General features: G+C 40.7%; 1 protein-coding gene across 4 annotated transcripts in view; it reads left to right on the forward strand.

Moving 5' to 3' along the window:
- Nucleotides 1-18,477: 18,477 nt before the first annotated feature.
- TBXAS1 (thromboxane A synthase 1) overlaps nucleotides 18,478-21,629 on the forward strand; it is a 262,140-nt gene continuing 258,988 nt past the window's right edge. For all 4 annotated transcript variants that reach the window (XM_083859365.1, XM_083859369.1, XM_083859367.1 and 1 more), the window contains exon 1: nucleotides 18,478-18,590. In XM_083859365.1, the coding sequence (XP_083715491.1) occupies nucleotides 18,493-18,590 (98 nt within the window). In that variant the 5' untranslated portion in view covers nucleotides 18,478-18,492. The remainder of the gene's footprint in view (nucleotides 18,591-21,629) is intronic.

Here is a 21,629-nt window from a genome sequence, read left to right on the forward strand (position 1 = left end):
AGCTGGTGATGGAGGAGCTGGTGCTTGACATTTCTCAGCCTGGGATAATTCAGAATCCTCAGAGACAGGGCAGCCAGGTACGTGCTGCCTTTTTTTCCAGCCTAGTTAGGAGATTACTGGAGTGACACTGTAGGGAATAGATTCAGGCAATGTGATTGAAAAAAAGGAAATAAAAGTTTGTTTATGATTCCTCCTTTTTTTTTTTTTTTTTTTTTTTTTTTTTTTTTTGTGGTTCTTAGAGCATGCTGGGTGGTAGGACTGGAAGTGTGGAAGCACAGCACACAGACAGACTTTATTAGCTTGAGAGATTAGAAAGACTGGTGTGTTTTGGCACTCCATCACTGTCACTGGCCTTCTGTGAGACAGTGTCTTGGCCAGTGCTATTTTCAGGGAGGATTTCTCTGGCCTTATGTATACCCTGCCTGTTCAGCACATGAGAGCTGTGCTATTTGACCCTCCTTCCCTTTGTTTATATTCCTCATTCCCACAAAACCATAGGCAATGTTGTATAGCGTTACTCCTCTCCTCCAAACTTTCCCTGTTTCAACTGGTTTCATGACAAAGGAATAGATTGTTACTGACACCGATCCCAGTTTAATCCTTCTAATAATCTGAGTTTTCCAAGCCTATTTATATCCTTGAAATGACAGTAGGGTTTAAAGTGATACAAATACCTGAGCCTAAGTGCTAGTACTATCCACAGCAGTCTGGTCCAGTTTTGATCCTTCAGAATAAAGTGTAACCCCAAATATTATTTGATAATATTTGATATCCCTTCCCAAGTGTTTGTAGTGCTACACTAGTCCTTGGTTCCTCTTTTTGACTAGCATTTTCACATTACAGGTTTATTCTCCTATACACAAGTATCAAGCTGAAGTCCCAAAAAAAGTTTTAAAGCTTATATAAATGTCTTTTATAAATAAGACATTCCCTTATATAAATAAAGGAATTTTTTTCCCTTTGTGGATTTTAATAACTTTCTGATGTCTGGAAATGATCTAGAAGTAAAGCTTTCACAGCAATGTAAGAAGTATAAACCCATTCTAGTTTGTTATTTCATCCAGCAACCTGAAAAGTTTTTTTATTTCCCTGGGCTTTAAGGTGATCAGCCAATGTTTTGTCCCATCCCTAATCTCCTTAAGAAGCTTATTAATGCTTTACATTGAAAATAAAGACAAACCAATCTGAAAAGAAAGCCATCCTTAGCACTCCTTATTGTAAACATTCTTGCTGGACTATTTCCACTATTAGTAACCAATTCATTTTAATATTGCTCCTGCTTCTTGCTAGATCTGCAGAACCTTAGTTCACACATAGCCAAGGAGTAGTTCAACCAGCAGTCAGCAGATTTTTGTTTTTTTTTTTTTCTCCACTCTTATAATTCAGTACAGTGAGTTGTTTATATAACCAAATCCTTTTGTTTCTCCAAAAGTGACTTGCCTATTTCACTGGAGTGACAACACCTGTGATATGTGATGGTCTGTTTTTTTCCAAAGCAAAGGCCTCAGTTTTCAGCAGAATTTACATTCCAGTAATAAATATTTGAAGGAATTATAATGGAACTGAAGCAAAGAATGTCCCTCTGAAGTGCACACACACACACACGTGTACACACACACACACAGAGACATGCACACTCACAGCCAATTAATCTGGGGTCACTCTGGTGCATATGATGCCTCTGTTCAAACCCTGAGGTATTTTGCTTTTTCTGTTAGGAAACTTGGCCACCTTGCACTTTTAATACCCCATAAAAACCTTATAAAATATTATTCTTTACTGTCTATGTAGCAGATCACTTAAACATCTATGTCAAAGGCATTTACTGCAACAAAATCTCTTTCTGCCCCTAAAAAAGTGTAAGAAAGAGTACAATCCATGCTGATTTCTTTGTGTCCTTTCTCAGGTGTGAGCTTTAGGATTTTCAATCATCTCTATTTTATTCTATAACAGACTAAAATAAATTACACTGGAATTACGGTTTTGGAACATACCAGGGCTACACAACTACCATTTGGCTTCAAAAATGTAGACTATTATAAAGCAAATGAGATATTGATGTACTTCTCCACTCACAAAGCTTAGATTTTCCCCTATGGCCATAACACTAGGTGATGTCTTAATGATGGTGAAGATCATATATGTGACATGAACAAAAGAGCTGCTTTTAAACAATAATAAGAAAAAAGAGAAGAGCAAAATATTTCATCTCTTTTGAAAAAGAATGAACTGATTCCAAAAAGTAGGATAATGAAAACCAAAAGGCAAAAGAAGGAAGAATCCAATGTAGATATTGAAGTTACCTGCAAATGTCTCCCTCTGCAAACCAGAAAGTATTTATTCTGTATATTTTGTTGTATCCTTGTCTCTTCATGTGCACTGAATGATGCCCTACCAGCAGCACTACATCTGTATTAAACTGCCTGAGTATAATTCTCACTGAGCACTGCCCACCCATGAGAGCCTGCTTGTCCTTTCTCAATCCAATGCATGTGCAATATTCATAAAATGACACATGGATCACCCACTTCGTCCACATTATATATATATGTGTGTGTGTGTGTGTGTGTGTGTGTGTGTGTGTGTGTGTGTGTGTATACACACACATATAATTATCTATGGAAAAATAGGCATTGAATCTTAACTGTAAGTACACAGAAAGGTAGCTTTGTCATGAGGAGGCCTGCTACCTGCAGAAGAGTTACCTGTGCAGAACTGACCCTCTGACACAGCATCCTGAGCTGGACTTTGACATGTCCTCTTCAAACTGGCAGAGGAAAATGCAGTGGCCAGTGCTCTTTTTGTCCTCACCTCTGTGTGACCCACATCTGCAGGAATCTTAGGATGGGAACAACACACTGATGGGTGCTTATCAAGGGATGACCATGATTATATCTAACTTTAAAAGCCTGAAACATATAGGATGTGTAGGAGCTGCAGAAGGACCTGTGTCTCAAAAAAGCAAATGAAAGGAATGAAGAAATGGGTGTTGGGGATAAGGGGAATTGGTCGTGGAGAGGGGCTCTAAGGGGAGGTGGAGGGTTACATGGGTTTTTTTCCATTCATTTCTGTGTCCAGGGCTAAGCAGTAAAACAGTACTTCTTCATTTCCACCCTATCTCTGTTTTTTGGAATCTGGTTATTCTTAGCTCACTAGGTTTAATTTACTGACCTGACATGAACATATCCATCTTTCACGCTTAAACTCAGCAGAAACACAAGAGTGGAAAATAACCCTTCTGGCAGCTAGAGACAATGACACTGAACTAGTTCAGAAGAAATGGAAGGTGGTCACAGGTATATAGAAGGTCTCTGTGTGCTCACAGTAGTCCACAGTTTTAGAGCAAAAGAGTGAATCTTTGTGGACGTGTGAGCATGGACATACAGACACCAGTGGAGAAGTAGAGATAGGTGCTTTTTTACTCATCAGCCCTCATTGCTGTATTCAGCTCTCTGCAGGCATCACTGCAGGGAGGCAGCCCTGGCAGAAGCTTACCTTCATCGGGAGAGAACTTTGGGATGGATCCTCTGGTCAGGAGAGGGAACAAGAAACCTCCTGCAGGAAAGGGGAGACCGTCTAGTTCAGGAGAAGCTCTTGGGAGAGGGGCAGGCATGGACAGAGGCACGAAGGCCTCCCACTCCTATCGCTCACCCTTCCCGTGCCAGCCCTGCTCCATCTGCTGGAAGGAACAATGCGGAGCCGCTGCCGTTTGCCCGCCGGGATCCAGGCCCTCCTGTCCTCCTCCCCAGCCCAGATTCACTCCATGTCTTCCTTTCATCTGCCACAAGTGCCGAGGGAGAGAAGAGCAAAGCCTCCTCCAGACACAGGAGGGAGAACAACCCCTATTTTTGGATCCCTGCTTTCCCATGAGTTTCCCTCTATTTTAGCCTCTAATATGTCATTGAACTTACAAATTAAGTACTGTGCATGCAGTGTATTTACTATCCAATCTGCTGACTAGGAAGTTGGTTCCTCTGCTCACCTGTGGTCAGTCAAACGCAATGGAAATACCCTGCAAATCCCCTGAGGCTGCACATTGGGATATTGATGGGAATGGAGTGAGGTGGCAGCACCAGCTGCTGCCTCACCCAGGAAACCAGGGTGCAGCTGTGAAAGGTGTTCAGAGGGAAATGGGAGTCCTTTGGCTCTTTGCTTTGCTGCTCAGCACTTTTCAAGGATATTAATTTGGCTCTGTCTCCATTTTTCCCTTGCTTACTAGGTGTCTAGAGAACAGGCTGAGGAAAGCTCTGATTTTTTCAAAATGTGAAAGCAACATAGAAAGCTTTTGCCATGTATGAGCCTGCGTGGCACTGTGAATTTGACTCACTCTTCTCTGTACATGGAGATGCAGGGTGTTCACAGCTCCTATGTAAAGGTTTTTCAGCTCTGGCACCATGGGCGTTAAATGCTTTTTTGTCCTGTCCTGTGTTCTGCTCTTGGGAAATCATCTGCACCTGGGATTTGCATCTATTTTCCATATGGAAAAAGAAGCGTGTTCATGCTGCTGTGGCCCTTATGGCAAGTCTTTCACCTCTGGGTTACAGGCAGTCAGGTGGATGGGGTGGGTTGAGCCTACCCACATCAGCTGGCTCCTCAGGGAGGGGAGAAAGGCAGCCAGCATCAAACCACTGTTCACAGAAAGTATATTCTCCAGTGGATTTCCCTATTCCAATGAAACAATAGGAGGGTCTTGTGCTGTATTATCCATGCTTCCTCTTTATTCTGATATTATCTGTGAATTCTTGCAAATAATAGCTGACTGAGACCATTATTGTTTTGGGAAATAGGAAGATGAAAACATTAGATGGACCTTAGCAGTTTCAGTAAACTTATTCATGTTGTTTGTAGTTATGCAAGTCAGAAACTAGCAAAATACCTGTTGGAATAAGTAATTACCCTGTGCATTCACAAAAGCAGTTCTCTTACATCTCATTTTTAATAAGAGAGACTGCCTCAGTGACACAAGTGCTACAGAGTTCAAAACAAAAAAGGAAAGCAAACATAACTCAACTGTTAATACCACAAGATTTTGGGAAGCAATCCATCCCAGCTCTTCCATGTATCTGCTTTAATACAGGCATTCTGATATAAATTGCATGGTGGTGATTAATAAATCTTCTATCAATTGAACTTGAAGTCAAAAGAACATGCTTTTTTTTTCTTTCTTTCTTTTTCTTTTCTAAATCTGCATTAAAATAGATTATTCAGAACTCTTGGAATTAAAAGTGCTGGGTCAAAACTCACATTTTTCTAGCAAGTCTATGAAAACTTACTATAAAAAGTCACATACTGTAGAATCTCAATTATCTTGGAAGGCTTATCCGGGTTATGGCTTAAGTGTGCTATTCATGTGCTGCCAATTTGTTCTAGAAGTACAAGATAAGCTGTAGTGCCTCACAAAGAAGCTAAACCCTTCCCTGGGCCAGATGGAATCCTGAAGCCATTTAATGGATTGATTAGGGTGCAGAAGTCCTGCAGCTTCCCTTCAGTTCCATGCAGAGCTGGGCTGTGTCTCAGAGCTAGAGCCATGGAGCAGTGCGGGTCCTCTGTAGTTCTGGCAGGACTTAGTATCTGCCTCTACATCATGTGCTCCTCATCTGGGAAGTCTTCTTCATTTAGAAACCTTGCCCAGAAACTGCACAGAGATGGCCATGGCATGGTCCTGCATGGAAGCTAAAAAGTCTTTATGGGTACCTCCTGTCTGGACACTAAAACCTCCTGCATCACACATGTACTATTATTTCCTGTTACTTAGGACCTTTTCTTCTCCTCTTCTTCACCTCAAGTAAAGGGGACTTCTTGATATATCCATGGGTTTAATACCTACTGGTCTTGGTAGAACTTGTCTGGCTCATTGTACATTAACATTGTTGATATTTTTGCATGAATATACAATTAATAAAAATTGGGCAAAACTTTAAAGCTTTTGCTATATTCTGGACAGATTATGATATTTTTTTTTGTTCTCTGTGAAGTATTGTTAAAACTTGCTACCCACAAGGACTAATTAATAAGAGCAGATTTTACTCTGAAAGGAGAACTTTCTTTCGTTTGCATAGCCTTGTGTTAGAAAAACAAACATTCACAGTTAGGCAAATAGGCCACGCTCCCAAACTTTTTTTTGTGAGTCTCATGGCATTTAGTGATCCTATTGATCTCCCAAATTCAGGGCAGCAGTGACTGTGTGAGAAACTTCACCTCTAGTTTTCAAAAGAAATGCCTAGCTTTTGGGAGCACAAGGTTAAACAGAACATGCAATTTAGGCTTACCTTGCATGAGTCCATCAATGTGGGCTAAGGTTGCTTGCGAACTGAAAGCCTGAACAGGGCAAACTAATTCAGAGTAAAGCAGTGTTAGTGTGAAATACATGTCCAGCTCAAGGAGGGGGTTACACAAGAGAAGCTGCTCTGCAGCAACTCTCAATGTGGATAAGGCCTTAATTACTTTTAAAATCTCTGCATTACTAAGCCATGCTTATAATTTCTAGAGGCCTTGAGTTTCTGTAACAACTGGAGTATGAGGTTCAATTGCATTCACTTCAGTGGAGTATACAGTTAAGTATCGGCACGTTTGCAGGCTTGAGGCCAGTCATTAACTAATTAGTGTATGGGAACTTTTGAGCTTTTCCCATCTGATTTGCAAAGTTATTTGGCAACACTTACTTATGAGCTTTTACTTTTCACTTTTCCCCTTCTCCCTTCACAGCAAAACAAAGAACCCCCACCAGAAGTAGAAAGCCAATTGGAAGTACACTAACTTCTCATTTTCCCCCTTGCTGGAGATAAAAAATATTTGCTGAGTTTTGCACTTTTTTTTTTTTTAATTGTTATTTGTAATGCAGACATACATGTATAGACCCTTTTAAAAAGAAACATATTAAAGGTCTCAGAGTGTTAGCTTCGTTTGCGGCCACGCAAAGCCTCCTTTCCCAGCAAGAGCATGCCAGCCGGGGAGGCTGGGGGTGGGGGTGGAACTACAGCCCCCAGAGGGCGTGGCGAGGGCCAGCCCAGGGAGACGGGGCAGGGAGGCGCGGGAGAGTTGTACAACTCTTGGGAGTTGTAGTCCCACGACCCAGCACCTGTCTGTTCTGTGGGAGGCGGCGATCGCTCCGCGCCTCACTGCTGCCTCAGACTGCTGCAGGGCAGCTGCGACTGGCACCCCAGCCAGGAACCGCTGGAGACCTCTGAAGGTAAGGATCTCCTGTGTAAATCCTGTGGTCCATCCTAGTCTTCCTTGCCCTTTTCTTTTGCTGGAATGTTTTGCCATTTCGTTCCTGTGGCACATCTTTGGGTAGAGTCATCGGAGTTTGGGTTGGCTGGCGGCTCTGTCTGCCGTGTCAGCGTGTGGGATCAGGGAGAGATGCCATTCTTCCCCGCAGCCATGATTAGATGTGTTGGCTCCTCTAGGCAAAGATTAGTGGAATAAATAATCATTCAGTCTTAGAAAAAGTGAGGGTAGGAATCCCACTCCCCTAGGCTGTAAATCTTTCGCTAATGAATAAGGGTCTTATAGCATACAGCTTTTTTGCTGAATTTAAACTTGCTTTTAAAGTACTTTTTTTCTTTTATGTTGATTTTCTAGGTTTTAGTAGAGGGAAATTGACAAATACATATTTCGCATATGTGGCTGCAATAGACTCTATCTGTGTACATTTCCTTCTTCCAGTGTATCTGTTGTTTGCTCAACTGGAGGCAACTCAAAGTTTCAGGCTCTTCAGACCACTACAGTGAAAATCCTTGGAAATGTTTCTGTTTCACCCTGCTGCTTAATAAAACAGAGCAGTGGTCAGAGAGCAGGGAGAGGAGAAATGGTTTTGTGTGCTTCCTGGGTAAGGTAAAACACTTCTGAAGGTTTTGGCTGTGATCCTCTGGCAAGCAAACAACTGGGAATCTATTCCAGCCTTGCTGTTGGTCCTTACACCTGAGTGTAAATTGCCAGAGAGCTGTGGTAAGTACCTTGCAAAAGGACACACTGCAGGCCTCCCAGGGCTAAGTGTATGTGAAATAGTAATGCCCTGTGCATAGAGACTCGGTTCCATGACACAATTATACCCTTGTCATCCTTTCCTGTAAATAATTTAGTTATTATTCTGAAGACCACAGATTTGTTGTATGCATTGCTTATGGTCAGGGTCACTGATTCTCAGCTACTGCTTCTGGGGTGAAGCAGCAGGCAGTGGGCAGGCTGAAAATTGTGGGAGCAGAGTGGGAGTTTTTAGCTAAGTCTACTGGTGCAAGACCCTATTTAAACAAAAAAGGTGGAAGTGAAGACAGGAGACCCTCCTGGTAAAGGTGTTCTGCTGGGAATTGTGTTGCCCTTTTAATGGCAATAAAGAAGCTTTGCTGTTCTCTGCAGAAGTTGCCAAATGCTGAACTAAACAGGTCTGGACAAGGAGGCAGTTCCCTTCCTGTTGAGAGGCTTGGCAGCTCTGGGCCAGTGAGGTATGGTTTTGGGTGTGTGGGGTTTTTACACCAAGGCATCAAGACTGCCTTCATACGGACAGGCAGAAGGCAGAAAGCAGAGGAGCTGGTGTCCTTCATGAATCAAACATGCAGAAAGGTTAAACACAGTGCCCTCAGATCTGAAATGTATAGCTAGTATTAGAGGTGTTGGTAAGAAGTTCTACACCTTCTACCCATTAATCCATTACCTTAAAAACCAGCAGCTGTAAATGCTTTCCAGGTGAAGTTTTTCATGTAACTCATAGACTGATTAGTGGCATTACTGATATATTTGTAATAGAAAATAACTTATGGGTGCATCTGAATTGGAATAGAAATTAATTTATAGGGGCATGTCAATCTGGAAGCATTTTCTGCACATTCAAAAAACTTTCTTAAATGTAGACAGCACTAATATAATAAACAGGGATGATAACTGCATACAGCCTAGCTGAGCTTTGAGTGTTTCTCTGTACACGGACAGTACATATGGTAACTTAAGCCAGGGTGTCAGAACTCCTGCAAGAATGTCTCCAGAGAAGTGTGATGGCTGGGGATAATGCTGCAACCCTGGGGCAGGGCAGGTGACTGAGGAGGAGGATGGTGATGGTGGCACCAAGCCCTGTGCAGGCAGCAACAGTGGTAGGGGCCTCTACCCCCGCCCTCCTGGTGCTGAAGGAGGATGGACCTCCTTACTCTGTCTTTCTCCATCTGACAGTCAGGCTGCAATATTTAAAACAGGCATGGATTTCCCTGTTTACCCAACAGCAGCACGGCTCTGAAATGGCAGTCGTGTTGGTTTTACACATCAGAAATCACACAGTGTGATATGGATAATGGGATTATATTGACCCACCTCTGCAGTTGCTATTAATACCCGAAGAAACCCCCAAATGCTTCAGCCACAGTGTAGTTGCCTGGCCACCTTTCTCTTGCCAAACAGAGCAGGGTTTTTTACAGTACTTACAAGTCCAAATTTTGCTTCTTGGTAGTGTTAAGGAGATAATGACCAGATTTTACACAGAAGAGAATATGTATAGAATATCTGTTTTTGAATGGGTAGCAAGCTGATTTGCAGTGTCATTTAAACAGCATCCTAACACCCAAGTCTTTTATAAAAACAAAAAAGGCTGAGGGAGTTTGAGGGTGTCATGTCTTTTTCTTGCTGCCCATAGAACCATAACCCACCCTTTCTAAAAAAAGTGCATTTGAAATTCAGCCTTGGTGCACAGGCTACTAGATTTCAATTGCTGGGTTTATGTCATCATTGCAGTAACTCTGTAAAACACAAGATGAAGGTTGCTCTTTCCACTCTGAGTTCTTTCCATCCTTCACTTTTACAGCAAAGGTTACCCTCAGCAGTGTGCGCATCTGTCTGTTGTAAGTGTAGAAATACATATTATTCATAACTTGCCAATGTGTATACTGGAAAAGAAAAGCTGAATTTATAGCTATATTTCCTCTCTGCTGAGGTTTTTAGAGTTGTGTGTTTCAGTGTTTCCATTATAAACCTCTGTTTTCTGAGGTTTGTAACAGTCTTGAAGAGCAGAGTGGTCTTGAACCATAATAGAAAGCATGTAATGTTGCATTTACAGTACAGCCATAACTGCACATTATGGGGTGTAATCTTCTCAGTGTACCCTCAGTGCTCCAAAAAGGTTCATTGGAGTTACATATACTGAGAGAAAACCAGTATTTTATGTTTGGAGTTGGTGCTCTCTGTCCACAGAGCTGAGTGCATCACACGAGGACAGAGAACATCTACCTGCACCAGACTTACAGAAATTCTTTGCTAGACCCTTAAAATGCTCACATGCATCCATGGGGCCCCCTCTGAATTACTGCTCATCAAAACCTCTCTTTGTCTCTGGGAATTTCTAGTTAGCCTGAGCTGCCTCAGGCAGAGCTGGGGCTCTTGAGAAGAGAGTTCCCCATACCCTGAGAAAGATAGGTATTTCCTTTTTGTACTAGTCCAGCTACAATATAAGGCTGGGTTTATCTGCCGCTTGGTGAAAGACATCAGAAAGTAGGAAAGAGGCTGGACACTGTAAACTTTAGGCTCAGATCCCAACTACAGTACTCTTTGAGAGATGAAGCTAAAAGAAGTGTCAGCAGGGTTGAAATCTTGTTGAGACTAAGTTTTTCTTGCTGTTTCAACTCATAATGTCAGGTTATTTAGTCTTCCAGTTAACCTCTTCCCTTGACTAACAGGTCAGCTTATTAGGTTCATGCCCTTTTGCAAGTATTGCTAACCTCAAACATTCAGAAATCACAGATTTACACTCAGATCCATGAGGCTGCAGGAAAAATATCCATTTTTTTAAATTGAGCAATTAAAATAGTTTAATTCGAATTTTAGCCCCGATCCTTTGATTTTCACAGCTTCTGAGCACTTTTTTCCTTGCTTCGAGCTTGACAGTCCTTGCCGCCAGTAAAACCTGGATTTATCACAATTGCACAAATGAACAACTAGTGCTGTAACAAAAAACTCAACTAAACTAAGAGTTCAGAAAAAGCTTGAGATTTGGAAGTGCTGGTTTTGTGATCACATAATTTTTTTTTCACTTCTTCTTTTTTTCCTCTCCCCTCACTTATTATGCACGTCTGTGTTACAACATATCTGCTGAGAATTAGATAGCTGAAGGGATTCCTAATTTGGTGAATTAATGTACAAGTGGTCAGCAGAAAGGTCTGCAGCCAAAAAGCCCAATGAATGGGAAAGCACAAAAGGCTGAACTGGAGTAAAGCTACCCCCCATATGTTACATGTGTTTCTCTGACATGTATAAGGGGGCTGCAATTTGCATGTCAGTTATCTGTGCTCCCTTTCATATGGGTAAGAAGGCCTTTGGGAATATTTGGCCTGATCTACCAAGAATTATTCACCATGTGATGCATACATTTAGGCAGCAAGTACACTCTGTATAGGGGCATGAATGAAAATAAGGCATTTCAAGATACTTTATATTGTCCCTGCATTTGCCACATAGTGTGAAGGTTCAGTGTGTCTTCCTGTCCCAGCTTTGTGTGTTCCAGTGCCCCATAGATTTTGTGTTCTTACTGCCATCTGAGAATAATCATCATGGTTGTTCACAGTTCAGTTATTGTAATTTTGAAATGCTTGTCATGGGGAACATTTTCAGAGGCAAGAGAGGCAATAGGGCAACAGCTTCCCCTGCCACATCTGCAGGAGTCAGAGCAGCATTACCAAACCCTGCACCTGGTGATCTCCAGGAGAGTGTCCTGTGAAGGGATGTTTCTGCATCTCAAGAAGTGGTTCTATAGATGCCACTGAAGAATTGCAGAAGAACTGGTCCTCAGTGATTTCTTTTGCTGCCAGTTTGAATTTCTTTGCACTCAGGTTGTGTTTCTACATGTGGATGTAAACTAAGCTTCTGGGCTCCTTGAGGTATGAGAACCATTGCTGTGGCAGTAGTATTAGTCTGACTTGCTTCATTGCCACTCTTCATTTTCCTTTTTGCAAATTTACGGCCTCTTCTGTCCAGAGACTAGTGGCAGTAGTGCCTGAGATGTAGTACCTGTTCTGGTTTTGGCATGTTCGTATCATCTAATACATTGCACATACATTTGCTCTCTCTTTTTGCTGTCTTATTCATCTCAGAGGGACAATTGCATCTAAACCCTCTGTCTGGTTTTAGAAAGTTAGAGATAAGCTGTAAAGGGACAGCTGATACTGCCCACAGTTCCCAGATGGGAAGAATTCTACCATTCTTGTCAGGCTGAAGGCCATAACCCATGGGCACATTCTCCATTCACATCTGTGGAGTTTCTTCTGGGAGCATGAGACATTTGAAAGAAAAAATGGTGAACCTCAGGTGAAGAATTTTTTTTGTCTTTGCCTTGTCTGAGGTTCAAGGTTTTTGAGACTTTTGGTGCATTTCCCATTTGTCCTTTTGAATTCTGACTGGGTACTGATAAATGCATCGTATTAGTCTATAGTTTGTTTAATTAAGTTATAGAAAAAGGTGTTTCTGTTAAGTTTTTCACAGTTCTTTGATCTGTGATCCAGCACCAAAATATAGTTTGGAGAATTCAAGCCTGGAATTTGTTATCTAGAGTAGCTTTTCAATCAGACAAAGAAGGTTAGGTATTTTTCATGGTGTTTAAAAACTGAGCTTCAGAAAAAGAAAAAAACAAAACAAAAAACTTAATAGCTCTTACCCTGATATTTTTGCAAACATTTATATGTCTCTCTGCAACTACAAGAGTAGTCTAGGCAGAGTTATTTGGCTTTTTCTGTGAATGTGGAGCTATTGATCTGTGAACATAAATCCTTATTTATCTCTAGTCAAGTTTATAGGACAATGAAATTATAGGATTGCTTGAATCAATCAATGTTTCTAAAGCAAGCTATAGAAATATAAACAAGTTACCAATTATTTAATAAAGTCAATTTGCTTAGAAATGCCTGGCAATGGGCAGCAGATGTTACACTAATTTCCACTTTCTCTGGAATTTAAGAGGCTGCAAGATCTTAATGTCACTATTAGCAAAGGTAACTTTAATTTAGAAACTCATTCCAAACTCTCACAGCAAGAGGAAGAAACTGTCATTTCTTTTGACCACAAAATCTATGCCATTTCTAACAGGAGTTCTTTGAAATAACTAGGATATCTCACAGCTTGTTGCTTTAGAGGGGACTCAGTACAGTGGCACTACATTTAGTTAGCATAATGAGTTTTTTAGCCTCTAAGACACTGTGTTTGAAGTACCATAACTTTTAGGAAGCTAAGATTAAATTTGTTAGTGAAGTACAAGTTTGTGTAATTTAACTTTCCTAGAATTTTAAACTGAATGCTGTTTCCTGAGAAGCATTTAGGCTACTATAACCAGTTTCTGACTTGGCAAAACAATTTAGGTGCAAAAGTGTGTTTTTCTGCTTCTCAGTTGGAAGTGTCATGAAGATGGCCTCTTTAGTGTGGTTTTACTGTTACTGTTTTTGCTTTTTGAGATCCCCTTTATTGGAGTTGCTTTATTCAAGGTGACTCAAGAATCTCCCATGAGGTCATGGTGTCCTTTTGGTGCTCCTGTCTGTTTTAAATGTAGAGCAGGATCTTTGTTAGTAGGGCCTGATGCCTTGGTGGTCTATCTGTTGGGTAGTTTGTCATAGTTTGTCATGCAGGAGTACAGAAACTTCTGATTAAACTGCTTAATCAATCTTTGAACAGGGATAGCAATAATTAAGTCACAGGTGGCCATTCTAAATCCTTCTATTCTGATACATTATTATTCCCAGTACTTTGGATATTAAAGTTGTTTTAAATAAAACAATAACAACAACAACAACAACAACAAAAAAAAAAAAAAAAAAAAACACACAACAACAACAACAAAAAAACCCACCGAAAAAAACCCCAAAAAAACCCAAACCCAAAAATCCCACAAAAAACCCAACCAAACAAACAAATAAACAAAACCCCCCCAAAAAAACCCTCTGTGATTTTTTTTTTCCTTTTTTTTTCTTTTTTTTTTTTTTGATTGGGATTGCTCTACCTTCAAGACATTAGGAATTCATTTTGACTCTGGAAAGGTTTTTGCATTAAGATAAATTATCATCATATATGCTTACACATTTTGTTACATGGGCTTTATTAAAGCTTATATTTAAACTAGTCTCTAATTAATCTCTATTTTAAGCTGTTCTGTGATATTTTGTGTACAGTATTTTGTGGCTAAGCTGTCTTTAGCAGAATTCTGTTGATCTGAAGACTGTGCTATGAATTTCTATGGACACAAACTGCTAGAAAATGAAAATGTAACATCTTCCTGGACTTCCTTCATCTATCATAGAATTGGTGTGGCTCAGCCTTAATTAGATTATTATAGACCTAAAATATATGGGGTAGAATAGCACAATTTGATCATTATCAGGAATGTGTGGTTAGTCTAGCTGATGTAGTCAGTAGCTCCTGAAATATGAGACTACACTTTCCATTTGATATGCTTTGAAGACAGGTCAAAATCCTTAACGTGATTTAGGTTTACTGGGAAGGTCTATAATCCTGCTTTTAAATAAACTCTGTATTTCATGTTGGAACAATACTTGTGTATGTCAAGCATTGCTGAGGCTCACAGCCACAGTTGTATTCCTTTGGAAGTTGAAATGCATTGTTTTGGAAGAGCATTTACAGAAAATAATGCTGGACTCAGACAGGGCTCCAAGGCACGAAGGCTTCCTGTAAAACCTGGATTGTCTGGGTGCCAGGTTTTTGCCCTTTTTCAGTTGAGGAACAATTCAGCCTCTCAGACATTGAATGCTATTGTGTACTTCCCTCTTTAATAGCTACTGCTGCAAGTGGATGTGCAGGCTGTAGCTCTGGCTGCTCAGCACTGAACTTCCTTTTGTCATTTGCTGGGGAGCTCCCGGACAGTGGTGGGGAATGAAGGATGAGATGGGTGTCTTCAGTGTAGGTTTTAGCCAACATCTGTTTAGGATGAGCAAGGTAGATTTCAGTTGCTACGGAAGAGAAGAGCGTGGATGGCACCGTGTCAAGTGATAAAAATGAAATTTAGAATGTTTATCCTGTAATGTAACAGTGAGGGGCCACCTCCGTGGCACCCCTCAGACCACCTTAAAAACAGACCTCTAAAGCGAGAGCCCGTTCCCTTCAAAGATGCCCCAGCCCGAACCCCCGCAAACGTTGCCGCCGCTGTGAGGCAGCGTGAGACCCCCGAGACACCATGACTGCTGCAAAACTGCCATGCGGTAGCAAGAGTCTCCAGCCGCCCGCCCCGGCTAATCCCACATGCAAATCAAAAACCCCAGATGCATCTCGGGATACCGTTTAACACCAAAAACCCCTTATAAAATAAAACCAAGCAAAATTGAAACGCACAGAAACCAATGCTAGGCCGTGTGGACCCTGGAGTATCGAAGGAGCTGATTTCTCCGGTTTTGCTTACTAGCTGTAAGTTAAAAAGACCAAACCAGAAATGAGACCCCCGGAAGAAACAAAAGAAACTAAGAACCCTGGGGTTACTCCCAGCGAGGGCGGGTTCTCCAACTCTGTTGAACTGCCTGCAGCAGAGCTGATAAAGACCCTCCTCCTCCACGGCGCGCACGGGCAGCCAAAAACCCCTCGAGCAAATATTGAAAGAGCTGATCAATAAAGGCATTTTAAGGAGATTAATATTATCTCCACCCATTTTTATTCATAACATCAAGGAACTGCAAACCTTGGTAGATGCAAATCTTCAGGGAAGCCTTGTGGATGTAAATGGAGGCACTGCTGCTGACTCACAGCAGTCTGACAGGAAAAGGCTCTCTTCTGCTTGCCTCTGGCTTCCTCCAGCGTGTGGTTAGTGGGGACTTTCTATCTGTCTCACTAGTTCTTCAATACTGTTACCATACTGGCAAGCATGACTCCACAGAAGGAACTTGGAGGTTGGTGAAAAATATCTGTACTATTAAGTGTTAATGAGGATGATATTTCTCATATAAAACACTTGTAAAGAGAGCTCTCAGGATTGGTAAATAGCTTGTTTTCATTGCTCTCTGCATCCCTGACTCCTTTCCCCCCCACAAGTATCTTGTGGATTTATGTGGTGCTTCACAGAGCTGCGGTCGCTAACTCCAAGATGGTAGCTGTAAGTGACCCTGTCTGTGATGAGAAGTGTTCCAGGTAGATTTTAGAGTCAATACTTGCCACCCTTCTTAATGGTCAGAGGTGCCAAGTTAAAATCCTTCAGCAAAAACAGATGATGAGGCTTAAAAAATAAAACAAAACAAACTCCATCATCAAAAACAGAAAAGGATGCAAAGAAAAAATAAGCTCAATTATGTGTTCTCTTCCAAACCAGATTCTGATGTGAGACCCTATTTTCTTTCTTAAGCATATATTTAAGCAGTATTCATACCTCCTGTCTCTCAGTGTGATTGGGAAAAGACTCCAGTGCTTCATAAAAAAACAAGTGAGATCTGTACTTGACCTGTGTGTGCTGATAGGAGTTGTGCAGTTGATTTTAATAGGAGATCATTTGTCCTTTATGTTCAGAAAAATGTATTTTATTAAAAAGCCAAATAAATTAAAGTGAAATCGGAATATTATTTTTTGTCTTCTACCCTTGTGGTGGTTGGTTTAGATTTCAGAAAAGACTTTAATGCTTATCAATGTTTGATTTTTTTTTTTTTCCTTTTTCTGAAAGTCCCACAGGATTGGTTGCTAGTTGGGATTAGCATGCACCCACTGATTAATTCCTTGTGTAACTGGTCTTGAATCTTGTTGCAGTTGTTCTTGGAGAACTTGCCAGCAGCAGCAAACCAGCAGTGCTGTTGTTGACCTAGAATAGCAGTGGAGTTATTACGTGAAGCAAGGTTTTCTGTGAACTACATTGCTGTTCTGTGGAGCTGATGAGCTGGTTAACACCTTTTACTTATTCTGTAAGGATCTGAGGCTGGAAGGGGAATTAATGCAGCTGTGAAGCACAGAGAACCAAAATAGCAGTGATTCACTTAGAGTCAAATCTTCTTAAAGTTAAACTCCATTGTGTTAGAGACTTTACTTTTTTGATATCTATATTATTAACTTCTCTGATAAAAGCAGGAAATGTAATACAGTGATATTGGAGAAGCTTTACACATTAAATATAAGCTACTATCTTGGGGTAGTAAGAGAAGAAATCACTCTTCATCAGATGTGTTATAAGAATCAGATTTTACAGAATTTCTGGTTCTCAAGGTTACCATGTAATTCACAAACCAATTTTTTGCATAGCATTGATTTCCTTGTCTTTCAAATAAATTGTTTAGGATGGATGTGAACTCTGAAGCATATATATGAGAACGTATAATTTCATAAGTAACGATAGTGGACAGTTCAGGGAATTTTGTCATGGGCAGAGGTGTTTACTTACAAGCTGCTGCTTCTGATGTTGTTGTCCTAAAGATTTTTTTGATCATGAAATTTAGCTACTTTAGTGTATAACAGGTTGGTGGACTTCTCTTATAGAAGTGCTTCTAGTTGTGTTCTTTGGTTTACCTTTCTAAATAGACTGGATCAGATGCTTAAAATGAGCTTGAGGTTTGCAGGCAGGAAAATATGGAAGAAAGCTGAACAATTCATATACAGTGAGCAAACCATTTCCACAACTGTGGTCAAAACTTGATTGTTGTATGCAGATTGTCCCAGGGGCTGTGGCAGCCTGACTGTGCCACAATGCAGAGATAATAGATTTGACCATATTGGTGATAAATCTGATACTAGAACTACAACACAGGCATAGCCAAAGTGTCTCTGGAGAGACTGGTTAGTGATACATCCAAGGGAGACACTGTGCTGAGCCAGGAAAATTTGCTGTAGCCCTCATGAACTTGAGTTGATACAGCCAAACAGCTGTCTGTGTGGTCTCACCAGTGTGGCAGATGCTGACTTAAGGATCTGGTACTACCCAAAAAAATTGTGGCTTTCTACTCAAAATTCTTTCTTTATATGCATTCTAGGAATCACATTAGACTAGTTTTCCTCTAATGCCTCCTCATTATTGTGATAATTTAAAGTTTACTCTGTTCCATTCTTAAAAGGTATAACCAGCTTGGAAATTAAGTGCTAATAAAGTTTTATATTGCAGAAATGCTCTATTTTAGTTACTTTAGAGAACACCATGTTTATATGTCAGGGCACCCCCGGAGTGCCTTTATACTTTTCTTCCATGATCTGTAACATGGTCAGGCTGTCTTCCCCATTTTTTTTCCCCACACAGTCCCCAGCTTCCCATACTTGAGGTTTAAAAACCTACTCAGCAACACTGATGTCTCAAGTGGTGGGTATGTAAATATTTACCAGCATGACAGTCAACAACAGTGGGAGGGGGGAAATTGCTACATTCTATCATTCAGGGAACCTTTGAGTTCTGTCTCAGTGTGCAGTTGATGAGAAGAGGAAAGGTTTGCAGTTGGTGTTTGAGATATTTTTGCTCTCTCGGTTCCTGTTTTGTTGCAGATGTCATTAATTTAGCTGTGGAAGGCTTTATCAGCCCTTGCAGAGGCTTTCCCCTGCACACAGCACTCAAGGCTGGAGCTGTAGTGGAGGAAAATGGCGCCTGTAGATCTTCTGGCACTTGCCTCCCTAGAAATGAACAGTACCACGGTCACCCTGGCTTTGCTCACAGTCTTCCTGGTCCTGCTGTATTGGTAAGTGATAGCGGTGAGTCGGGTTGCACATCAGACACAAATCCTGCTGAAGCCCTGCCAGCATCTGTAGAGTCTTTTATCCATGAGGGGAAATTGGAAGGTAATTTCCTAGGAGGGAAATGGAGGGGGAGTTGGTTTTGGTGCATAGAGTGCAATAAATACTCACAAAACTCACGATGCTTTTAGAGAATTCTCTCCTTACAATATTGTCTTGTGCTTTACCAACTGCTAGCAAAAATTATCTTCAAAGTTAAGAACTTATTTATTGTATTTATTGGTTTCTTATTAATTTCTTTGGGCAGCAGGAACATTGGTCCAGGTCATAAAGAAACCAAGTACTTGTTGGACCTCTTCTCTCTTCTGTGCTGCACACTTGTTCTTTGGCTAAAGTGTACACTTCAGTGTACAGACACTTTAAGTGCTGCTTGAATTTCCTCTCTTTTTCTTTCCACACTGAATAGTGGACACAAATCAGAATAACAGCAGCCCCAATGGTTAGCACAGTAAGCCTTGCAGTGAGCTGTGCTGAAATGAAAAATGCAAACCTCCCCCCGTCCTGAAAATTTATTTCAAAAATTATATTAACTGAACTGGGAGTGTTTTTCGGACTTTTCACTTGCATATCTCCTCAAATTCTGCCTTCCGGTAAAAGAATGTTTTTTTTTCTGAAATGAATGAGTGTTCAAGGAAAGGTTTCAGGGACTGTTGCAGAAAATAAACATCCAGCAAAAATCCAAAGCTAATCTAGAAGAGACTTGTGATGGCACCATGAGTAGCACAATTGTAGCAATGTAGATGACAGATTGCTTTGCATGTATTTTGTCATTCTTTCACCCTGTTGAGCTTTCTGTATCCAGGGAGGATCTAGAGAGATTAAAAAGAGTCAAACTCATATTTGATTTGTGTTGCTTTATCAAATAGGTGGGTGAGCTTGCTTTCTTAACAAGAGCTGCCCAAATCATCACAAACATCCATGTCCTATTTCCTCTGAATTTTATTGTGAAAAAGAACAGTAGCTCTAGATCATTATGTAAGACCATGCTGTTTAGCTGTAGACCTGTGTATCTCTGGGAGCTTAAGGGGGAGAGAGGAAGGACAGAGGCACATCCACAGCTCAGAAAAGCAGCAGGTCAGCTGGTGAGATCTGGCTACCTGTGAATCATTTGAAGTAGCCTGATACTTCCACATAGCACATGTCCAGATGTGCTGAGAGTTCCAAAGAGGCTGAACTGCACCTTGTAAATGTTAGCTACTGTCTGTTGTGTGCTTGCCTAAGGCCTCATTTTCTGGTTCAGTTTAGGAAAGGCTGTTCCTCCCCTTGAAGTTAAGAAATGGTGGTTTAGTGCACATTTGGTCTTGCCATTAACAAACCTAACTCTAGTTGAAGGGTTAAACCATACTTGTGGCTGTGGTCAGTTACTGCTGAACTGAGTGCCTACCTTAGAAGTTTCAAAAAGTTCAACTTGGCAGTGAGGTGGGAAATTGTCTAACAGTAGAGACACCCTATTCAGAGTGTCCGCTTTTGTGGCTGAAGATGAGTTCTCTGAAAGCATCAAGAAAAGGAAACAGAAGTTTTATATGGGAAAAGTGTTTTATAGTTGTAACTGTCAATGGTTACTACTACCAATCTTGTTGATCTACAGTTTCAAGCTTATTTTTAAGTAGCTTTTTAAATACAGATGGCTATAGATCGCTCTTCCAATTAGAAGCTGGCAATTATTAAATTTGCAATAAAATAAGTTATGGGCTGTTGATAGGTTTGCCTGGTGGCTGAGCTGTTCACATTTATCTCAGTAAAGTGCAGTGCCTGAGCTTGTAAGGTTAAAGTCTTGAAGCACATCTGCAAGTGTGGTAGTTGTTCAAACTTGCCAACTTTCTAATGAGAGTCTATTTTGGTAAAGCTTTTTTTACTGCCTGCTTGTTTAAACAAATCAGTGAAACTCAATGCATGCTCACATCTTCTTTATTCATGACTGAAACCTTGGCTTCAAGGAATTATTTAAACAATATGTAAAGTGGTTGCTAATAGAAATGCAGGTCTCTAATTCTAGAGAATGCTTTTATTACCATCATGTTGCGTACCTGATTATCTGGCTCTTCTAGGAGTTAGAAATCATGAGTATTGTGTATGGCAGGAGTAATAACAAAGTAATAACTCTTAGGGTTCCTTTGAAGTTTTTCTTTATAAGCCTTATCCTAATTTTTAATAGATACTGAATTATTCTTATTTTAGCTTTTTCTGCCAGGATTGTGTCTTTTCAGAATGGCAATCCTGGGGAAAAGGAGGAATGAATATTTGCTGTTGTAAATTTTGTTATGGTAGTAGTGTATGAATGATTGGGGTCATGTTGTATCAACTGTTGTATGAGTACTGAGAGTAGGCAGTTTGTTCCCCTTGTTGGCTGTAAAAGGCTTAGTAAAGCTCAAAACAAGGCAGTTGCAGGTGGAGGAGGGAATTAAAAGATCTAATGCACACTAGAATAGGAATGTGGTGATGGGAATATTTGTGTTATTGAGCTCTTTCCTTGGCACAATTTTTGTGAGTGGAGGTACTCAGTGGTTTAAATGACAGCCTTGAGCTGCTGTCCATCGTCTCAGCCTCAGTCCCTATTTGTGTGTGTCTGGTAAGGTCAGCTGGATTTGTCACAGTTCACCTGGCAGGTGGTATCTTGCTGAACTGTGATAAGACCAATCTCTTCACATTTTGGAGTATGATGAGGTCATATGAAAGGGAGAGAGAAGAAAGAGTTTATTGGGAAAGGGAGGAGAGGCTGTAGCTGTGTAAAAATAAACTTACAGGGAAGATATAACTCTTAGGAAGAAACTTGGATGATTTGATAATTTTTAGGCTTTTATTTGTGGCACAGTGAAGATCATCAATAATTCTTTATAACAAATCATGTGTAATAGCACATCTCTGATTTCTCATGAATTGTCATCAGTGTAATATGAAGGTGATGCTTGTGGTGTAATGTGTCAATTTTAAATCAGTGGAAGCAACTCTCAGTGTTTGTCTTCTACATGACCTTAAGTCAGCTC

Source organism: Zosterops lateralis, assembly GCF_965231275.1.
Source record: "Zosterops lateralis genome assembly, chromosome: 4".
Lineage (NCBI taxonomy): Eukaryota > Metazoa > Chordata > Aves > Passeriformes > Zosteropidae > Zosterops > Zosterops lateralis.